General features: G+C 35.4%; 1 protein-coding gene across 1 annotated transcript in view; it reads right to left on the bottom strand.

The window, feature by feature from the left end:
* The window catches only part of LOC112307160 (uncharacterized), a 748,094-nt gene that overhangs the window by 106,747 nt on the left and 620,060 nt on the right, over positions 1-21,287 (bottom strand). The window contains exon 9 of the mRNA XM_071219332.1: positions 20,263-20,470. Coding sequence (XP_071075433.1) covers positions 20,295-20,470 — 176 coding nt within the window. The 3' untranslated portion in view covers positions 20,263-20,294. The remainder of the gene's footprint in view (positions 1-20,262; positions 20,471-21,287) is intronic.

The following is a 21,287-nucleotide window of genomic DNA, read 5'->3' as shown; positions in this document are numbered from 1 at the left end:
GGGAAGTTCTCCTTCATTATTTGTTCAAAGAAGTTTTCAATTTTTTGTTCTTCCTCTTCTCCTTCTGGCACCCCTATAATCCGGATGTTGGAACGTTTCAAGGCGTCCGGGAGGTTCCTAAGCCTCTCCTCATTTTTCCAAGTTCTTGTTTCTTCATTCTTTTCTGGTTGGATGTTTGTTTCTTCCTTCTGGTCCATACCATTGATTTGAGTCCCAGTTTCCTTCTCATCACTATTGGTTCCCTGTACATTTTCCTTTGTTTCTCTTAGCATAGGCTTCATTTTTTCATCTGTTTTTCGAACAGATTCAACCAAGTCTGTGAGCATATTGATAACCAGTGCTTTGAACTGTGCATCTGATAGGTTGGCTATCTCTTCGTCGCTTAGTTGTATTTTTTCTGGAGCTTTGAAGTGTTCTGTCTTTTGGGCCATTTTTTTTTCGTTTGTCTGTCTGTCTTGGCGTGTCTGTTACTTTAAGGGGCGGAGCCTTAGGTGTTCACCAGGGCGGGGTAACGCTGGTCGCTGTGCTGTGACGCTGTACGTGGGGGAGGGGCCGAGAGGGAGCAATGGCGCCCGCCTCACTCTCCTCCGGATTTCAATCTTTCACTCCAATACCCACAATCAAACTGGGCCACTCAGGTGCTGGTTCCCGAGTAAGTGGGCCTGTGCACACTCTAGGCCCCTGTGGGTCTCTCCAACAACCTCTCCTGTGAAGCTGGGAGTCTCTCCTGCTGCCGCCCCAACCCCCAGGGGCGCTTTCAGTCAGAGGTTTGAGGCTTTATTTCCCTGAGCTGGAGCCCTGGGTTGCGTGGTCTGCTTCGCTGCTCTGCCTGCCCCACTCTCTGCCACTCTGAGTCCGGCCCTCTGGGTTTATCTCTGCAAATGTGGGGCCGCAGGGTCTGCTAATGCTCGGACTGCCTGCGCCATTTGTCCCACACTCCGCCAGTCTCAGTCCCGCCACAGCCACGCGAGTCCTCTCCACCCCGGTGCCCATCTCCGCCCCTCCTACCAGTCTGGACGAATGTTTATTTTCTATTTCCTTGGTGTTGGTCCCCCTTGCTGTTCGATTTTCTGTCAGTTCTGGTTGTGCGAGGAGGCGCAGTGTGTCTACCTACGCCGCCATCTTGGTTCTCCATCTTTTTCTAATTTCACAAGGGTTTTGGTAGGCTAGTGACCACTGGGCATGTGTTCAGGTATTTATATGCATATATGTATACATGTGTGTATTAGGAGAGAGAAATGAGTTTCTTTAAATACTTGAATAAAATATCAAGTCACACTTGAATAAAATACTGGAGAAGACAGATTTCTTCTTTCCTTGCTCACACACCTCCCCTCAGCCCTCCAGATAAACTTCCGCAGGCCAGTGAAGGTGGTGCAGGCCTTAGTCACATCAGAGGACAGGGTCTGCCCATCGAGTCTGCCTGAGGGAACAATGGTGATACAGTGGAAGGGCACAGGCTTCTACAGTATGTTCCTGAACAGAGTTTCCAGATTTTGTCCCTCTGAAAATAGTAATAAACAGGACTGAAACTCGAGACAGAGAACACTGTCACAGAATTGAATCTCCAGGAGGAGTTCCAATGCCACTCTTGAGACAGGCAGGATGAGGCCTCTGTGCAATTTAGTTTGAATATTAAATACAAAGTGACCTCATTTTGTACTCAAGCTGGTAAAACAAGACAGATCAGGAACTGGAAATAAATAAAGGCAATAAAGGAATGGACGGGAAGGAATTATTTAATAAAGACATAGCAGGAATTAATGAGTTACATACAAACAAATAGAAACTCTCATTGAATTGGTTTGTAAAATGCTGCTTTTTTGTGTGTGTTGGGGGAACAGTTAAATAGATGAATCACTGGCTGAACTAAACAACAACAGAAAAAGAAGATTCATAAATACACAAAGTTTGCCATTACAAAGGGAAAATAATAGATTAAAAAGTAATTGAAAATAGAGAATTCTTTATTTGGAAATTTAGCTGGAAGGGGTATTTTAAAGTAAAATGTTCATTACCAAAATTAACTATTAAAAGAGATAGGAAAACTCAGCTAAACCGGTAACAAAGGAAGAAATTGAAAAGTTGTTTAAAAGATGTTGGAAGGTTTTACAAATGGACAGCCACGTTTCCTAAGATATTACACATAATCAGTGTAACACGAATTCCTAACTCTGACAGAGAGCATCCAAACTCCATTGTGCTAATAACTGTTCACATTTCTTGAATATATGCTTTTTGTTTTCAGAGACTGTCCTTAGTGCCCTACATACATTAATTCATTTAATTTTTGTAAACCATGAGTTCAGTAGTATTATCATCTCCCATTTACAGACAGAGGGAAATGAAAAGCAGAGGCTATGAAATGATGTGGCTAGAAGTAAAGTCAAATGCTAATTTCTGGCCCAAAGCTTCATACAATACTTTCCCGCGTGGTTCAGTCCAAAAATTTAATAATAATGCAACTATAACGAAAGTTATTATGTAAGAGGCCAAAGCAGAAAAGTCATTTAGTGTTTTGATCGATGTCAAAAGTATATTTAATAGAATTCAACATTTATTTTTAAAAACAAAATGGGCATTCAGTAAAAAAAAAAACATGAACAGACACACACAGTAATTTGTCACCATTTGAACCAAAATTATCGAACATTTTTTCATGACAAAGGTCACTTCAAAAGGAAGAAAATATATCACATACCAAATATCTCACTCACACTGAGAGCAAAACTCAGGTAAACATTTGCATTAATGAGATTACTGCTATTTCAATAAAATGGTGTGAGGTGTTACTTGTTTTTAATTAAATGTTACAGTTGTTAATTCATCACAGAGTAAGACATTTAGACATTGCTGTATAATAAAACTGAGTACTCCAAGAGACCAGCCTGTCGATCACCTGAGGTAACTTTTGTGTATTAACAATAGTCCTAAAATCACATTTCAAGATCTACCGATACAGAAGTAACCATTTTCACTGGGAACTCCCAGAGACAGGTATGAGAGACACTAGCTCTAAGAGCTCGCACTATGGAATGTTACAAGATAGACATATAAGGATTTTACTCTTTGACATCAGTATTTTGGTGGGTTATTAACTTAAAGTCTGTGGTGTTTTTGTGAAACATATAGACACTATATATCAGTAAAATTATGGTGTTAAATCATTTGAATATTATAAGAAGTAAAATCTTAGGGAACAAAAAATCATCAGCATAGGCAAAAGGTTTCCCCTTTCTCGATTATTTGGTATCCTAAGACTGAACTGCCAAAAGGGACAGCAGAAGAGATATAACAGACATAAATTTTTTTCTGAAAAGGCTATTTATCCAAGAAGATTTTTACAGCTGTATAGATTGTTACATAAACATGTGAAATATGAACAATTTAACTTTCTGGAGGTCAAAACAATTGAAACAACCCTATTAGTGTAATTATGGCCAAGATTTTGTAACTGACTAGAATGTCAATGTTCATTGCCCCTTACATTGCATCTCTTACCACATGATTAAAACCAGGCTGACTGCTCTTGCTGGTGTAGCTCAGTGGATTGAGTGTGGGCTGTGAACCAAAGGGTCACCAGTTCAATTCCTAGTCAGGGTACATGCCTGGGTTGCAGGCCAGGCCCCCAGTAGGGGGCACAGGAGAGGCAATCCCACATTGATGTTTCCCTCCCTCTCTTTCTCCTTCCTTTCCTGTCTCTCTAAGCAAATAAATAAAACCTAAAAAAAAAAAAAAAACAATCCAGGCTGACTGTGGTTATCTTCAGTATCTATAGTGGTAGTCCATGTAGTGATGGTGATGACTACACGTAATATAGTAGCTTTACTCAGAGTGTATATGTGTTTGGGAGAACAGAGAACAGACTGGGGGTGGAGAAACAGGGCTAAAATAATAACCTAATACTTAGAACATAAAAATTCCCCTCTAGACTTAGTGAAGTTTTCTGGTTTAGTTCTTGCTATACATGGTTTGTTTCCCAACAAGTCAGAAAACCAAACCCATCATAAAAAGTTTTAGACAATATGCTTTAGAGAAAAGAAATACAGGGCAAAGTTTGTTTAATGTGGTTTATTTTCAAAATATTTTTTAAAGATGTTATTTATTTATTTTTAAGTAGGGGGGAAGGAAGGGAGAAAGAGAGGGAAAGAAACATCAATGCGTGGTTGCCTCTCATGCACCCCACACTGGGGACCCAGCTGCAACCCGGGCATGTGCCCTGACTGGGAATCAAACCAACGACCCTTTGGTTTGCAGGCTGGTGCTCAATCCACTGAATCACACCAGCCAGAGATTAATGCTGTTTTTGAGGTGCCTATACGCCACAATAATTTCTATAACTCAAGGATATTTCTATTTCCATAGAATGGACAGCTAGACAGATATATATCTATTTTCAATTTGTATGTATTTTGGGATTACTCACATGGCATTTCTAAAATGTATATTATAAATATTTTAATTAGATAACTCTCCTTAAAAAAATAACATTTATTTTGCCATTTTTGTAGCTGGCCCTAGACTTGATAAAGCGCACCTAAAGAATCATCTAAGTATATGTTTACTAAGAAATTTATATTTTAAGAAAGAAAATACTCCAACACAAGGAAAGAACAGGAGTGAAAACAAATGAATTAGATTAAGGTCATGAATTATTACTGGATTGGTGCAAGTGCTTTTCAACCATTGCAATTTTCCAATTGAAATGTCACCTCACTGCATAATTCTCCCATAAATAAAAATGAAGGACCACTGATCTATTAAAGATAAGTCATTGCTGTATTTTGTTCAAAATTTTAAAAGTCTGAAAAAGAAAATTATTTTGGATTTTTTTCATATTTTCTTGTCTTTGTAAAACATAACACTTGGATTTCTCTGGAGCTTATTTTTAAACAATAGAAGTTTGAATAGGTTAATAACAGTTAAGACTTGATCTCAGCCAACTTAGGTTCATTTTGGCTCAGTAACTTCTTCCTTCCCAATGGCTTACAGTTGCCTAAGACTCAAGTTGTGCTGTGCTCTTTCGTAAAATTATAATTTATGACATGGCATTCACTTTTAACTCAAATGGTTGAAAATGCAAATATTAACTTTTTAAATACCAAGTTTCTACTGTAAATATATCTAACATTTCTTAGATCCTTGGAAATCAGTGAAATTCTCTAATATATAGTTCATGACACAAAGAACATGTTTACTATTATTTTCTTTCATACTAAAATTCATTTTCTCCATATGTGAACTATCCTTTTATACCAATTGACTTGAGGATATTAACACATTAAAAACAATAAAATATTTGTAGTTTTTGGAAATATTTAATATCATAAAATATAAGACCAAGGAAAAAAATCGTTTGACTATGTATATGGAAGGATAGTTGGCTTTTGTTATGCACATTACTTAGTATGCTATATTGAGTTCAGAGAAGGAAATTTTTCATTGCGCTTAAAATATTTTTAAAAATTTCTAAAGACTTATGAATAGGTTTATAGGTTTTGCTATAGTATCTATGAAGAAAAATTAAGAATAAAGCTTAGAATCTGTTTTAATAACAAGGAATTTTGACTTTTTTTTACTGGAAATAAATGTTGCTACATGGTTCATGGCCTTAAAAAACAAAGTACCTCAAATGCTTTAAATGCATAAGAAGCTTAACTTGGAAAACATGTAATGTAAATTATTTCCATGAGCATGTGCTAGTTAAGCTGGCTCACCAAGAGAAAAAGTTAAAATGACATTATCTACTGATATATTTAATGACAATATGCTTATTTTAAAAAAGTAATAACAATAAAAAAATTACATGCCATTGCAAGGCAGATTTTGGGTTGACCCAGCTGCAGATTTACTATACAAGCATTTCCTCTGGATAAGATTTGCATCTACTTTGATTGCCAAGATGAAAGTCATTTAATATCTCAGGATTGGCAGAGACTAGAATCAAAATAGTTGCTGGGTTTTTTTTAGGAAAGTATAATTGCATTTAATTTAAATCTAAAATGGCAGAAACTATTATGCAGCATTTTCTAAAGTACAATTTTGACATTACCATATACAAAGTCAGTCCAGAAGGTATCCAGCCATGTAATACGAAAAATAGAGACATTTATTGAAGATACAATGAATCTCTTTGACCATCTGAAATCTTTTCCCTTTCAAAGGTGATTTTAGTTTTGGGAAAAGCCAGAAGTCACAGGGCACCAAATCTGGGCCATAGGGGGCTTAATCACCTAGGCGATTTGATGTTTCCCCAAAAATCTCTGCCCAAGATGTGATGCATGAGCAGGCACGTTGTTGAGTTGAAGCACCAATCTATTAGTTGCCCATATCTGCAGGCTTCTGAATCATCCCAATAGTTTCCATGGAGGAATGTCTAAGTTAGATGCAAAATTTGATGCAGATTCATTGTTCTACTTGCTCAGTCATTTTGAATGTGACAGCCACACAGTACACGTGCTCACTCAATGGCATCCACTGCCCCTACTGACAAGTACAATGAAGTCATCAGTGTTCATGTACGTGCATTCCAGTCCACTCTCCTTGGCTGCCAGGTTACAACCATGTTGTGCAAACTTTTCTCATTGTATTAACAATGGTCAGACTTTTTCCAGACAGACCTTGTGTATAACACTTTTCACTTCTGACTCAACACTTCACTCTATGTTATTATTAATTAAATGATAATATGAATGGAAAGTTTATAGCTTAATCTAAAAAAGAAGTGATGGGAAAACCAGGATAAAAAAGTGAATATATTTCTAATTTGATATAAATTTAGACTTATTAACAAAGCTTTAAAAAACACATATTAAGTATTCATATAGTCTGCATTCAGCTTCCTCAAATGTTAACATCCTGTATAAGCATGGTACAATTATTGAAATCAAGAAATTAATATTGATAGACACTACTAACATTAGGTTTTATTCAAATTTCACAAACTATCCAAGTAATTTCTTTTCTGACCCAGGGGCCAACCAGTTTCCATATTGTTATTAATTATATTTCAGTGTTCCTCAATCTGAGACAGCCTGAATCATTCTTTGTCTTTTATGATCTTGATAGTTTTTGAATGGTACTGACTAATTATTTTGTAGAATGTCTTTCCATTTGGGTTTGTCTGATATTTTCTCACGGTTAGATTTAGGTGAGATGTATGTCCTTCTCAAGGTATCGTATCAGGAGGGACACGTTGTCAGTATGTCATTACTGGTGATGTTATTTGATCAAGAAGTCTGTTTTCCCTATCTTAATTTATAAATTTAATGCAACCCCATTATTGAAATATCTCAGTTTATTGGGAGCCAGCTGAATGGCTATTAAAGGAAATTTTTAGGTATCTCTAAATATTAATATCTGAGTCCAATTACTTCCTTTATCCAGAGAAAGAAAAAAATACTCTTTCTTTTCCCAAATCCAAAATAATCTATATCATTTAATGCCAGCATTATAATGTCAGACGCTGGTGTACTTGGTGATTTGAGTTAGAAATGAATATATAATTAAAAGTGAATGAATTGTGGTTCAAATCATTAAAATGGAAACGAGTGGTTTCTGTTTTAGGAATAGCACTGGAACTGATTCCTATTACCTATATTGATTCATAAAATCCTATGTACATTCAAGTGCATTGCTGTGCACATACTTAGTGGCATAAAAAAATTTACAAAACAAAAGCTTTATAGACTAATTAATGGATGTATCATATGCCTCAAACCACTTTGGATGTGAAAAGGACATGATAATTAAAAATGAACATTCAGCTTTGAGTGCGTGCTATATTGTATGTACTGGGGCTGAAGGAGTGAACCAAAACATCCACCAAAAGCTGCCCTCAACGAGCTTTCATTTATTAATCTTCCATACCTGTTTTTCTTTCTTCCTTTCTTTTATTTTCATTTTCCATTTTTTACAAAACTTAACCCATGATGTCAGTGCTCTGAATTAAAACCCCAGTGTCAGAATCAGATTGTACAAAAATTATTTCATGAAATTCTGATCAAATTTCATGCCCAAGTGGTATAATAATAAAAAAAAAAAAAACTGTGTAGGACCCTCTACTTTTTACTTAATTTTTCAATGTGCATTTAAGTAACTTAATGTCACATTTTTAATGAATTTGAAGCATGTCCTCCTGCCATAACCAATAGGAAATAACTATCCTTTTCTATGACATAATTTTATGATTGGCAGCCAGAAATAGTTCACAAAGCAATGATAGTTTTTCAAAAGTATCCAGAAGGAACAGTTTAATATTAATTATGTTAAAACCAACATCAGTTTTTGGCACATGTTCTCAAATATCCAAACCAATGATGCTAAATAAACCAATTTGGAAAGCCAATTGATTCAATTATCTGAGAATAATTTTTCAGTTACCTCTTCTTGATGAGGCCTCCTTCATGTAGTTCTAGCCTAAACTGTACCTTCTTTAGCTGCAAAGCAATGACTTGGTAATCAAGGAAGTTAATAAAAGCAACCTGGTCATAATATTTTTTCAGGATAAAATAATCTCTTCCATGTGCTAACCACTGAATCACTGGTTATTTTGGGTGGAGGTGGGGAAAGGGGAGGTGACTAAATTTAGTGCTGCTTTAAATATTTAGATGCAAAGATGATTTTTGAAGAGAATTTTGCCTTGTAGGCATTCAACTCCCTTATGTCTGCCTCTGTTTGGTGTATTATTGTTGGTACACAAAAATCTATCCTCTTAATTAAGTTCTATTTCAGTCAGTTTATTAAAAAATTCTTTATCAGAGTTGGACCATTACCTTCCATAGAAATGCCTCTGGAAAAAATTAAATCAAGTGCCTTAATTTTCAAAATTTAGAGATCCAAAGCATATACATTTTCCTTTAGTTAGAAAAATAGAATATATGTCTTTCCATTTTTCATCATCAACAGTAAGCTTGAACCATTAATGTGCTCCTGTGTATATATGTGTATAATGTGCACCCACATTTTTGCACCAAATTTTCAGGAAAAAATCTTTTATTTTAATTTTTAATTCAATCATTTATTTACATTTAGACTTATTTTTGTATTATAAAGGAATTTTAGCATTTATTTTTTAACATATTATACTACAAGTCATTTTATATAACATATAGTGAAAAAACACAAGAACAGATACAAGGTACGAGAAATTTTAAAAAGAATTAAGAACATTTATATAGATATGGAATTAGTACTACCCATGTATAATGCGCATCCTTATTTTTCACTTAAAAATTTGTGCAAAAGAGGTGCACATTATACGTGGCAAATGGGGTACTTACATCAAAAAACCAAATGGAATAATTGATACCTGGGCAGGGCAGAAACAGTTCCCTTTACATTCTAAGTTCTGTCTAGAAAGTTTTTAAAAACAAACTTGCTATCTCAGCCTCTTAGTTCATTTCTTTAGCCTCTTAGTTCATCATATGTCTCTGCATGTTACATAAAAATGATATTAAAGACTATTTAGCATTCACATTTTAAATTCTTCCTATACCTTTCTTCAAAAAAGTTTGTATTCATTTTTTGGTTTAGGCTGTGATATTAGTCTATATTAAAATGTATTTTTATCTCCTCTAATTTTTTTCCTGAATTTATACTGTGTATCTGTGGGTGTGTATATCAGTGTATTTAATGACATCAACACATTTTGGAGAATTACATGGGGCATATGGTATTAATATATTAATAAAAAGAAAGATTTGAATGCTTGCTACTTTATTTTGTATAAGCTCTGTAGAGCAGGGGTTAAACAAAACCTACTTTTAACAGAATTTAAATACAAATTATGTTTGGTCATAATTAATTACTTAAATTTAAAAAATTTCTTCCATTATTTAATGATTTTTGTTTAAATTCTTTTTTATTGTTCCTATTTGACTGAACTGGAATTTTACGACATGGTTTAAAAACCATCATGCCAACTCATTAATTCTTTCAAATTTCTTTTTCTGCCATCCAACCCACAGTCCGGTGCTGTATCATCCTTCCTGATCTGGAAGAAAAGTCCATCTCAATCAAGTCAGACATGAAAAAAGTGTGTTATAAAAAACTTGCAATATCAGGTGTGACACAATTTTTAGAAGAGAAGACATTATAAACATTTTTTAATTTCAAAACCTAAAAATTCTCTAGACTACTAGATTTTAAAGTGATTTAAATATTAAATATAAGTCATAACACCATAAAAGTCCTAGAGGAAAACATTGCCAGGAAAACCTCAGACATTCCACACAGCAACATCCTCACAGACACGCCCCCTAAAGCAAGGGACATAAAGGAAAGAATAAACAAATGGGACCTCATCAAAATAAAAAGCTTCTGCAGGGCTAAAGAAAACAGGATTAAAATACAAAGAGAACCAACAGTATGGGAAAACATATTTGCCAAGGATACCTCAGACAAGGGCCTGATCTCCAAAATATATAAAGAACTCACAGGACTGCACTCCAGGAAGACAAACAACCCAATTAAAAATGGGCAAAGGACTTGAACAGATACTTCTCCAAGGAAGACATACAGAGGGCCCAGAGTCATATGAAAGGATGCTCAGCAGCACTAGCCATCAGAGAGATGCAAATTAAAACCACAGTGAGGTACCATCTCACACTGGTCAGAGTGGCCAACATAAAGAAATCCACAAACAAATGTTGGAGAGGATGTGGAGAAAAGGGAACCCTAGTGCACTGTTGGTGGGAATGCAGACTGGTGAGGCCACTGTGGAAAACAGTATGGAATTTCCTCAGAAAACTAAAAATGGAACTGCCTTTTGCCCCGGCAATTCCACTGCTGGGGTTATACCCTAAGAATCCTAAAACACCAATCCAAAAGAACCTATGCACCCCAATGTTCATAGCAGCACAATTTACAATAGCCAAGTGCTGGAAGCAACCTAAGTGCCCATCAGCAAATGAATGGTTCAGAGATCTATGGTACATTTACACAATGGAATTCTATGCAGCAGAGAGAAAGAAGGAGCTTAAACCCTTTGCAACAGCATGGATGGAACTGGAGAGCATTATGCTAAGTGAAATAAGCCAGACGGTGAGGGACAAATACCATATGATCTCACCTTTAACTGTAACATAATCAACAGAAGAAAAAAGCAAACAATATATAACCAGAGACATTGAAGTTAAGAACAATCTAATAGTCAGGGGGGAGTGGGAAGGGGACAGTGGGGAGAGGGGATTACAGGAACTACTATAAAGGACACATGGACAAAATCAAGGGGGAGGGTGGAAGTGGGGGAGGGAGGTGGATTCAGCTGGGGTGGGGTGGAGGGATGGGGAGAAAAGGCATACAACTGTAATTGAATAATAATAATTTTAAAATAAATAAATAATAAATAAATAAATATTAATTTGTAAAACCTAAGACAGAAATTAAAGTATATGTGAAACAAATGACATAAAACATTTTAATAACCTGGAATAATTTATAATGATGTTTTAATGTTTGTTCAAATAATATCCAATCATTTTTTATTGAATTAGTAATATTTCATTGAATTTTTAAAGTTATTTTCCCTAAGATTCACAAATGGTTAAACTGGCAATGGTGCTAAAGTTTTATAAGCCAGTTTGTTGAATCCATATTGCTATGTTTTAAAAAATGTTTTGGTTAAAATATAAATTAATTTTTAGGTTTAAATTGGGTAATTCATTCTTATTTTTAAAAAAACACATTGGATATCATCATAATGTATAGTTTACAAATTGCTTTTAATGATTTCACAGTATTTTATTTTCCTCATTTAAGAGAAGAAGGAACTTTTATACATATGGTCAAGAGTTGGTCTAGTCATGTCAGAATTTTTAGTCAGGTTGTCTCACTTTGGGTGTATTGGTCTTTAAAATGCTACCATGAAGCACTAGAAGGATACTACTTGGCAAATAAATGCATATTTTCTAGGGAATATGTTTTTAGAAATGTCAGAAAGTAGGCCCTGCACCTATCAGGTCTTTCCTAGAACACTTCCCGTGAAGTGAGAAAGCCATCCACACATTAATTAAAACACTACTCTTTATGCAATTAATGTCTAAGGAAGTTACAGCCTGAGCAATTATCTGTTATTTTTCAGAACATTTGACCACTTTTTATACCAAAATATTATAGAGAAATTTAATGATCATAGACTCTTAAATTTAACTATTAACATAATAGGTAGAAAATATTAGTACTGGAGCAAGAGTGATTATATTAGCAACATTAAGAATTTATTAAAATAGTAATAATATGAATTAACTTAATAAACAACCTGAAGGTATTGTTTCCATTTCTTTATTTCTCAGCTTTTTTGAGCTATAATTAACATAGAACATTGGGGAAGTTTAAGATGTGCAATATGATGATTTGTTACATGTATCTATTGAAAAGGATTGCGACCTTGGGTTTAGTTAACACCTGCATCACCTCACATAATTACCTGCTCTGTGGTGAGAACATTTAACATTTACTCTTTCAGCAGATTTCAAGTATATAATATTGTTAACTGTAGTCAGCATGCTGTAGGTTGGATCTCCAGAATTCATTCAGCTTTCAGCTGAAAATTCATGCTCTGACCTACATTTCCCCCCGTTTCTCCTAACTCCCAGCTCCTGGCCACCCACCTTCTCTGTTTCTTTGGCTTTGGCTTGTTTAGATTCTACGTATAAATGAGATCCTACACCGCTTGTGTTTCTCTGTCTGACTTATCTCACTCAGTGTATTACAAATGACAGGATTTCCCTTTCTTATGGTTGGATAATATTCCTCTGTGTGCATGTGTATCTTACATCTTCTTTATTCACGCATACATTCATGGGCACATAGATTGCTTTCATATATTGGCTATTGTGAATAATTGAATAATGCTGTAATGAATATGAGAGAGAAGGTATATTTTCAAGATCCTGATTTCATTTGCTGTGGGTATATACCCAGAAGTGGGATAGCTGGGTCACATGGTATTCTATTATTAATTTTTGGGAGAAAGCTTCATACTGCTTCCCATAGTGGCTGTACCAATTTACAGTATAACCAACTGTGTGTAAGTGTTCCCTTTTCTCTACATTCTTGCCAACACTTACCTTTTGTCTTTTTTATGATAGCCCTTCTAACAAGTGTAAGGCTTTATCTCATTGTGATTTTGATTTGCATTTCCCTGATGTCTAGCGACGTTGAACATCCTTTCATGTAACTATTTGCCATTTGTATGTCCTCTTTGGAAAATGTCTGTTCAGGTCTGCTGACCATTTTTTATTACATCATTTTTTTTATTTTTATTTTTTGCATATTTTATATTGTATATTTGGGATACTAACTCCTTATTAGATATGTGGCTTGCAAATATTTTCTCCCTTTCCACAGATGGAATTTTCATTTTGTTGGTTGTTTTTTGGGGGGTGTGGAAGCTGTTCACTTTGATGTAGTCCCGCTTGTATATTCTAGCTTTTGTTACTTGTGCTTTGGGCATCATATCCAAAAAAGCATAGTCAAGACCAAGGTTAAAGAGTTTTATTTCCTATGTTTTCTTCTAAATATTTTATGGTTTCATGTTTTATGTTTAAGTCTTTAATCTATTTTGAGTTAATTTTCATGAGCAGTGTAAGGTAAGGTCCACTTTTGTACTTCTACATGTGATTTTCCAGTTGCCCCAACATTTATTGAAGAGACTATCCTTTTTCCATTGAGTATGCTTGGCTCCCTTGTGCAGTATTAGTTGACTTCATATGTGAGGATTTATCTCTAGGCTCTTTATTGTGTTTCAATGGTTTATATGTCTATTTTTATGCCAGTACCATACTATTTTCATTACTATGGTTGAAATCAAGAAGTGGGATGCCTCCAGCTTTGTTCTGTCTCAGGGTTGCTTAGACTCCAGCACCTTTTGTAGTTGCGTGTGAGTTTTTAGATTTTTTTGTATTTCTGTGAAAAAGTGACATTGATTTAGAGAGCTTTGGCTAATATGGACATTTTAACACATTTAATTATTCTGATCCATCAACCTGGGATATCTTTTCATTTTCTTTCATCAAGACTTAAAGCTTTCAAAGTAGAAATCATCCACACCCTTGGTTAAATTTATCTCAAAGGACTTTACTATTCTTGATGACATTGTAAATGGGATTGCTTTTATTTCTTTATCAGAAAACAATCCATTTATTTATAATTGATAAGTATATGGTAGGCAGTGCTTCCTTTTTCTTATTTTTTAGGTCCACTTATTTATTTATTTTTAAAATTATATTATCTTGTTTATGTTATTACAGCTGTCCCAAATTTTCCCTTTTTGTTTCCCTCCACCCAGCACCCCCATTCCTCAGGCAATCCCCAAACATTGTCCATGTCCATGTGTTCTGCATATGTGTTCTTTGGCTGCTCTATATCCAATGCTGTATTTTACATCTGCAGGATTATTCTGTAAGTACCAATTTGTACTTCTAAATGTCTTCACCTTTTTCATCCATCCCCGGACCCACCTCCCATCTGGCAACCATCAAAATATTCTCTGTATCTATGATTCTGTTTCTGTTCTGCATGTTTGTTTATTTTGTTTTTTAGATTCAATTGTTTTTTTATAAATATTTTATTTATTTATTTTTAGATAGAGGGGAAAGGAAGGAGAAAGAAAGGGAGAGAAACATCGATATGTGGCTGCCCCCTGCATACCCTCTACCAGGGACCCAGCCCACAACCCAGACATGTGCCCTCACTGGGAATCGAACCGGTGACTCTTTGCTTTGCAATCCACTGAGCAACACCAGCCAGGGCTCAATTGTTGATAGATATGTGTTTATTGACATATTATTGTTCATTTTTTCTTCTTCTTAAGAATAATCTTTAGCATTTCATATAGTACTGGTTTGGTGATGATTAACTCCTTTAGCTTTTTATTTGGGAGGCTCTTTATCTGTCCTTGGATTCTAAATGATAGCTTTGCTGGGTAGAGTAATCTTGGTTGTAGGTCCTTGCTTTTCATCACTTTGAATATTTGTTGCTAGTCCATTTTAGCCCACAAAGTATCTTTTGAGAAATCATCTGACAGTCTACTGGGGGCTCCCTTGTAGGTAATTGTTTTTCTCTTGCTTGTTTTAAAATTCTCTCTTTGTATTTAACATTTGGCATTTTAATTATGATGTGTCTTGATGTGGGCCTCTTTGGGTCCATTTTGTTTGGGATTCTCTGTACTTCCTGTATTTGCATGTCTATTTCCTTCACCAAATTAGGGAAGTTTTCTTTCATTATTTTTCAAATAGGTTTCCAATTTATTGCTCTTTCTCTTCTCCTTCCACACTCCTATGATGTAAACATTGGTAACTTGAAGTGGTCCCAGAGGCTCCTTAGAGCAACTTCCTATAGTAGGTGTCCTGTAGGGTGCAGTGGCACAGCATCCCCTATTACTCAATCTGGATACTCTAGGTGTACCCACTGTGTGGCCTGTGTACACCCTCCTTTTGAAGTTGAGCCATGATTGCTGTTGGCATGTCCAAGGTCGGTCACTGCCTAGGTTTTGTCTGGGGTCACACGGCATTAACTACAAAGCAATCTGCAGAAGGCTGATACTTGTACAGGGCTTGGAAGAGCTCAGGAGAGTCCAAGCTATGAACCAAGTCCACTGCTGCTAGTGCCAGGCCTGGGGCAACTTGGCAAGAAGTACGGCGGTTGCTGAAACCAGATGCTACTTATTTGAGAGAATTTAGGAAAACTGTAGAATGGGCCAAGACAAGCCATTCATATGGAAAAGCCACTGGAAACAGCTTGGGTGGGCCTGAAAGGTGGATGGGGCCTCAGGAATCACCAGGATTGGGAAAACAGCAAGAGCCATGTTGATGGAGTCTCATATATAGCACCAAACTGCCAGCTCTGTGGCTCTCTGGGGGAGGGCTCAGAAAAGGAACAATGGCCTCTGCCAGCACTTCTGTCTGGGAGAAAGCTGCCCCCCCCCACTCCCAGCACTTGCCCTGATGCCAAACAATTCAGTTCCTCCCTGTATGTCTCTGGCGCTTTTCTAGCTGCTGCCCCAGTGCTGGAGTTCAGAAGAAGTGAGTCCAAATAAGTGTGTGTGTGAGCCCTGTAAGAGGAACTTCCTGAGACTCTAGCAGTTCCTGTCTTCCACAGTCTCAATCCCCACTTGTTTTTACAGTCATGATTTATGGGGACTTATCTTCCTGGCACTTGAACCCAGGGCCAGAGAGCCTACTGTGGGGTTGGGACCCCTTACTCCTGAGGTATTCCTCCTGATTTTTATCCACCACACATGGGTATGGGATCAGCCAATTCCACATTTCTGTGCCTTCTACCAGTCTGGATGTGTTTTTTTCTTTAACTTCATAGTTGATTTCTTCTTTAATTCCTTAGTTGTAAGGCTTCCATTCAGTTCCATTTCTGATAGTTCTGAATGATGGTTGTTCTGTAGTTTAGTTGTAATTTTGATGTGGTTGTTTAAGGAGGTGAGCTATGTTTACCTACACCTTTATTTTGACCGAAAGTCCAGCAATGCTTTTCAAAGTGAACCAGTAATAGCCTCTTCTGGGATGAGTTTGCAAATCTGTATTTTACACGAATTAGATGATTCTTATACATATTAAAATGCATAAGAAAAACACTATAGGGCAGGACTATATACATAATTTAATTTTAAAATTAGTAGAGCTTTGGGAAATAATCTATACTTTAGGCTTTGTATCTTTTCTCTTTCTATCACACTCATTTTCTTTTTCTGATGCCCCCCCCAAAAAAGGTGATACCACTTAATTTAATTTAATCTAACCTAATTTAATTCATTCTCTTTTCAAGCCATGTTGATATCAGCATGGGGAAGAGGGCCAGTCTTTTTGGAAAAGATAGGGTTTGCCTCTTTCAACACTATGGATGCATGAGAGCTAGAACATTATTGCTTCAGACTCTAAGCTATGGCGTTTCTATCTTCCAAGCAGAACAGATTCAGTTTCTTTTTTTGGTAAGGGCTTTGGATTTTCACAATAATTACTGTATTTTTATCCTCACCTGAAGACTTTTTTCATTGCTTTTTTAGAGACAGAGGAAGGGAGAGAGAGAGAGACAGTGACATAAGAGAAAAACATCAATTGGTTCCTTTCCATATGCACCTGGATGGGAGGGGGCATGTCCTGATCAAGAAACAAACCCAAAACATTTCAGTTATGGGAGGATGCTCCAACCAACTGAGCCACACTGGCTGGGGAAATAATTAATGCCTTTGATGTCAAGAACATAGAGAGAGATCACAGTCTCAGAATCTCACTTTGTATAACTTATTTACATAGAGATTTTTCTTTATTCTTAACTATATGGGGAGTCCTTGATTATGACTGTGGTGTTAACCATTTTCCCTTTTAGGAGTATGGATTGTATAGTCTCTCTCTCTCTCTCTCTCTCTCTCTCTCTGTTTTACTTTTCCCTCATGTGTGAGCTCCAGAAAAATGGTATAAAACTTTAATCAGTAAGTTGGACTGCTTGTGTTAAGCTTAGAAAAAAATGTAGGCTCCAAGCTATTGTTAATATGAAATTCTATTTCTCTCTGAATTTCAAATTTCTTGCTATGTGGATAATTGAGAATAACCCATTTATGAATTTTAATTTTAATAAGCAGTACTATTCCCACCCATGTCACTATGGTACAATTTTTGGATATATATTCATTAAATTGAATATGGTTATAGGAAATGATTTTAAAAATTACTGCCAAATGTAACAAAGCTGTACAAAGAAAAAAGTTTGCTTCCTTAGTAATTTTTTCAAAATATTTAGTTAATATTTCCAGAATAAACATCAATTTTCAAAATTTAGTATTTTGGCTTCTTTAAAATCACATCATATTAAATTTGATTTGATCCATTTGGTCATTTGAGACTTTACCTCCAAAAGCTACAATTCTGACATAATTTCAGAGGTTTTCGGCCAAGTGCAATAGAAAAGAAAATCTAAAAGAAAGTTGAAAGGTAAAAAAAGCTACATAATTTTAGAGGCTAATATTTTTAAGTGAACAAAAAGGACAGGTATACATTGGCTCAACAGTACAGTTCAATTTATTTAATATAAATTTTAAAGATTGATTTTCAACAGGTTTATTTTATTAGGTTTGTGGAGACTTTACTATAACACATTTTCTAAATCCTAGCCCTTTATGATTAATAGATGTTTTAAAATATTTTGTCAGTTATTAAGTTATATATGTTGCTATGTTGCTGTATATAGGCTCTATAAGCCACATAGGTTGCTATGTTGCTGCCTCTAATATTCTGTGTTTTGGGTTCATTAAACAGATGAGGACATATGTACAGCAGAAACGCAGGCCTACAAAGTGGACAAAAAGATGGAAGAATATTTCTGTTTTCACTCTAAGGCTCACATCAGAGTTGTATGCTTTCTTTTCTTCAATCATGATTTTGGGAACACTAAAGTTTTTAAAAGAACATTAAGTTATTTTTTCTAAATATGAAAATAATAAAAGTTTATTTTAGTCAATTAGAAAAAATTACAGAGTATAAAGTAAGAGGAAATATAAAAATCACTTGTTGTCCCACTACCTAGGAGTGATAAATACCAACATTTGGTGTGTATTTTACTGACCCTTTTATACCTTAGGAATGATGCTACATATACTCTTTTGTACCTTGCTACTGATTGATTGATAATGCAACATAATTCATTTTGCATTGAAATATGCTATTTTTTTTAAAGTTAAAATACACCCAGTAAAAAGTTTAAAATAGAGTATGTAATGTACAATGTGTCAAAGACTAAAATATTTCCATTCCTTACAGGTAACAAGATGTAACCAAAATTAACAGTCTGATGCACATTGGTAAATTTTCTTTAATGAATTTATGTTGTGTGATGTGATTATAAAACAGCTGCTTAACAGTCCATAGTACAACTGGAGCATAATGTATTGGCTTTAACTGATAATCAAATGTTAGTTTATTGCCAAACATTCTCTGTTAGAAGCATGCTGCAGCAAATACGCTTCCACATATTTTTCAAATACTTAAAGGACACTTTAAGCATTTCTGGAGGAATTTGTAGAGATGAAATTTCTTGTTTAATAGTTAAGAATATTTTAAACATTAATAAATACTTTTGTGCTTTGATAAATTTTCTGTAAAATGTTCCCAGAGATTTCATTTATGCATTTTGTTTGAGAATATTTAATCCCTTGTTAGTGCTGAATGTCAACCTTCTTTGTTTTTGCCAACATCATAGAGAAATAGAATTTCATTTTTATTTTAATTTTAGGGTTATTATTATGATATATTAGTGAATTTTAACATATTTCATATGCTTCCTTAAAAGTTGCATTTTTATAATTCTTTTGGGATCTGCCTGTTCATGTAATTCAATTTTCTTTCATGTTTTTTTTGCTTTCTACTGATTTGTAAAAGTTCTTCATCTATTACTTATGTTGTAAATATTTCCTCTCAGTGTTGATTTTCTGTTTGAAGGTTATTTATGGCATTTAATTTTGATATTGTAGAAGGTTTTTTAAGAAGCTATTTTTATAAATAACAGTAATAGTTTATAGCTATATAAACACATGTACTAGGCAATATTCTGAATGATTTATAAATATTGATACTTTTAGCACTCATTACCACCAAAGTTCTTTTGTTGTAATTTTATCACTGTAATGATAACAAATAAGAAAAGTGAGGCACAGTGGAGTTAAAGCCTTAATTGAATGTCTAAATATAAATGACTAGAAAATAGCAAAACTAGGACATGAACCTAAACTGTTGGTTGCAGAGCCTATGCCATTAGTCTTTCTGTTACATCATCTCTCACAAAAGCCTTAGTCCCTAGTTAGCGTCAGGGTGGTAGGATATTGGAGAACATGTCACAAAAGATAGGAGTACACTAAGGCTGGCTTTATGGGCAGATGGACCACTAACTGTACATGTAGGGATATCCATAGGGGGCTTCCTCCCTAGCAATTCTCCTAGAACCCCCATTCCCTCACCTGTTGAATAAAATCTTAAAATCAATGCTTTTCTTCAGACTTTTATGCTTCTTGAGATTATCAAAAATTAATTAATTGAACACATATTAATAAGGATAGTGCCCTAATATTTCTTCATGTTGGAGAAGATGGCAAAATAGGAAGTCCCAGCCCTTGTTCCCCCATACAAATGCTGGCTTCACAATGGCCCATGAACCAAGATGCTTTCATGAGGATTATAGACCTAGTTAAGAAGTTACAGTACCACAAGAGAACACACAACTTGGAACAGGTGCATTGAAATGGATAAGAAAATGTTTTACCTACGTCCATTCCTCTCCTAAGGCTGCACTGTTCAGTGCTGAAAGAGAATACTGGTCAGCGGCCACAGCTGTTTCATTAGGGTGAAAACGAAGCATGGAGCATGGTTCAGGCATTCCAGCTTCTCAGAAGACTGCCCAAGGGAATGATTTCTGTTTGGACTCATGCAGAGTGCTGACAGACCAAAATGGCTTGGACACCTGGGGACCCCTGGAAACGAAGAAAAGTAGTTGGTGGCTACTTCAACAGATGAATGGACAAAGATAAACAGATTAGCTTTCAATAGATAAATGGATGAAGAAAATGTGGTATATACATACAATGGCATATTATTCAGCCATAAAAAGGAGATTCTGTCATATTGTACAACATGGATGGACCTTAAAGACATTATGCTAAGTGAAAAAAACTAGTCACAGAAGAACAAATACTGCATGATTTCACTTATACGAGGTATCTAAAAGAGTCAAACTTATAGAAACAGAAAGTAGAATGGTGTTTACCAGAGATTCAGGAGAGGGGGAAATAAATTGCTGTTCAATGGGTTTAGATTTTCAGTCATTCAAGATGGGAAAATTCTAGAGATCTGCTGTACAAGCTGTGTTTATAGTTAACAATTTGTATCATACAAAACATTTATTAAGAGATAGACCTTATGCCATGTTTTTTACCACAATAAAAAATATTCATTTATGTTTACACTTTTGGTAACTAGTTTTCAGATAATTTCTGCAAACCAAGAATCCATATGTGGAGTAGATGAGGGGACTGAGAGCCTTAGAGACTTGGGAAGTTTGCTGTGCCCAGAATAACAAACAGGTAAAACCTGGAACATCCAACAGGAGGCCCTAGAGATCTCAGCCACTTATGCCAAATTTTGCCTAGCAGGAGTTCTCTCTTAATTTCCTCGAAATGAGATGAAGTTCTTGGGCTTGACATTTAAGTGGACTTAAAGACTAAAAGACTACAACTTTTAGTCTTTTGTCCCAGACATTTCTGTTGGAGTAGGCTGGTATATAAATCTGAT

The sequence above is a fragment of the Desmodus rotundus genome, chromosome 1, assembly GCF_022682495.2.
Source record: "Desmodus rotundus isolate HL8 chromosome 1, HLdesRot8A.1, whole genome shotgun sequence".
Taxonomy (NCBI): domain Eukaryota; kingdom Metazoa; phylum Chordata; class Mammalia; order Chiroptera; family Phyllostomidae; genus Desmodus; species Desmodus rotundus.
This window is presented reverse-complemented; position numbering and strand designations above follow the sequence as displayed.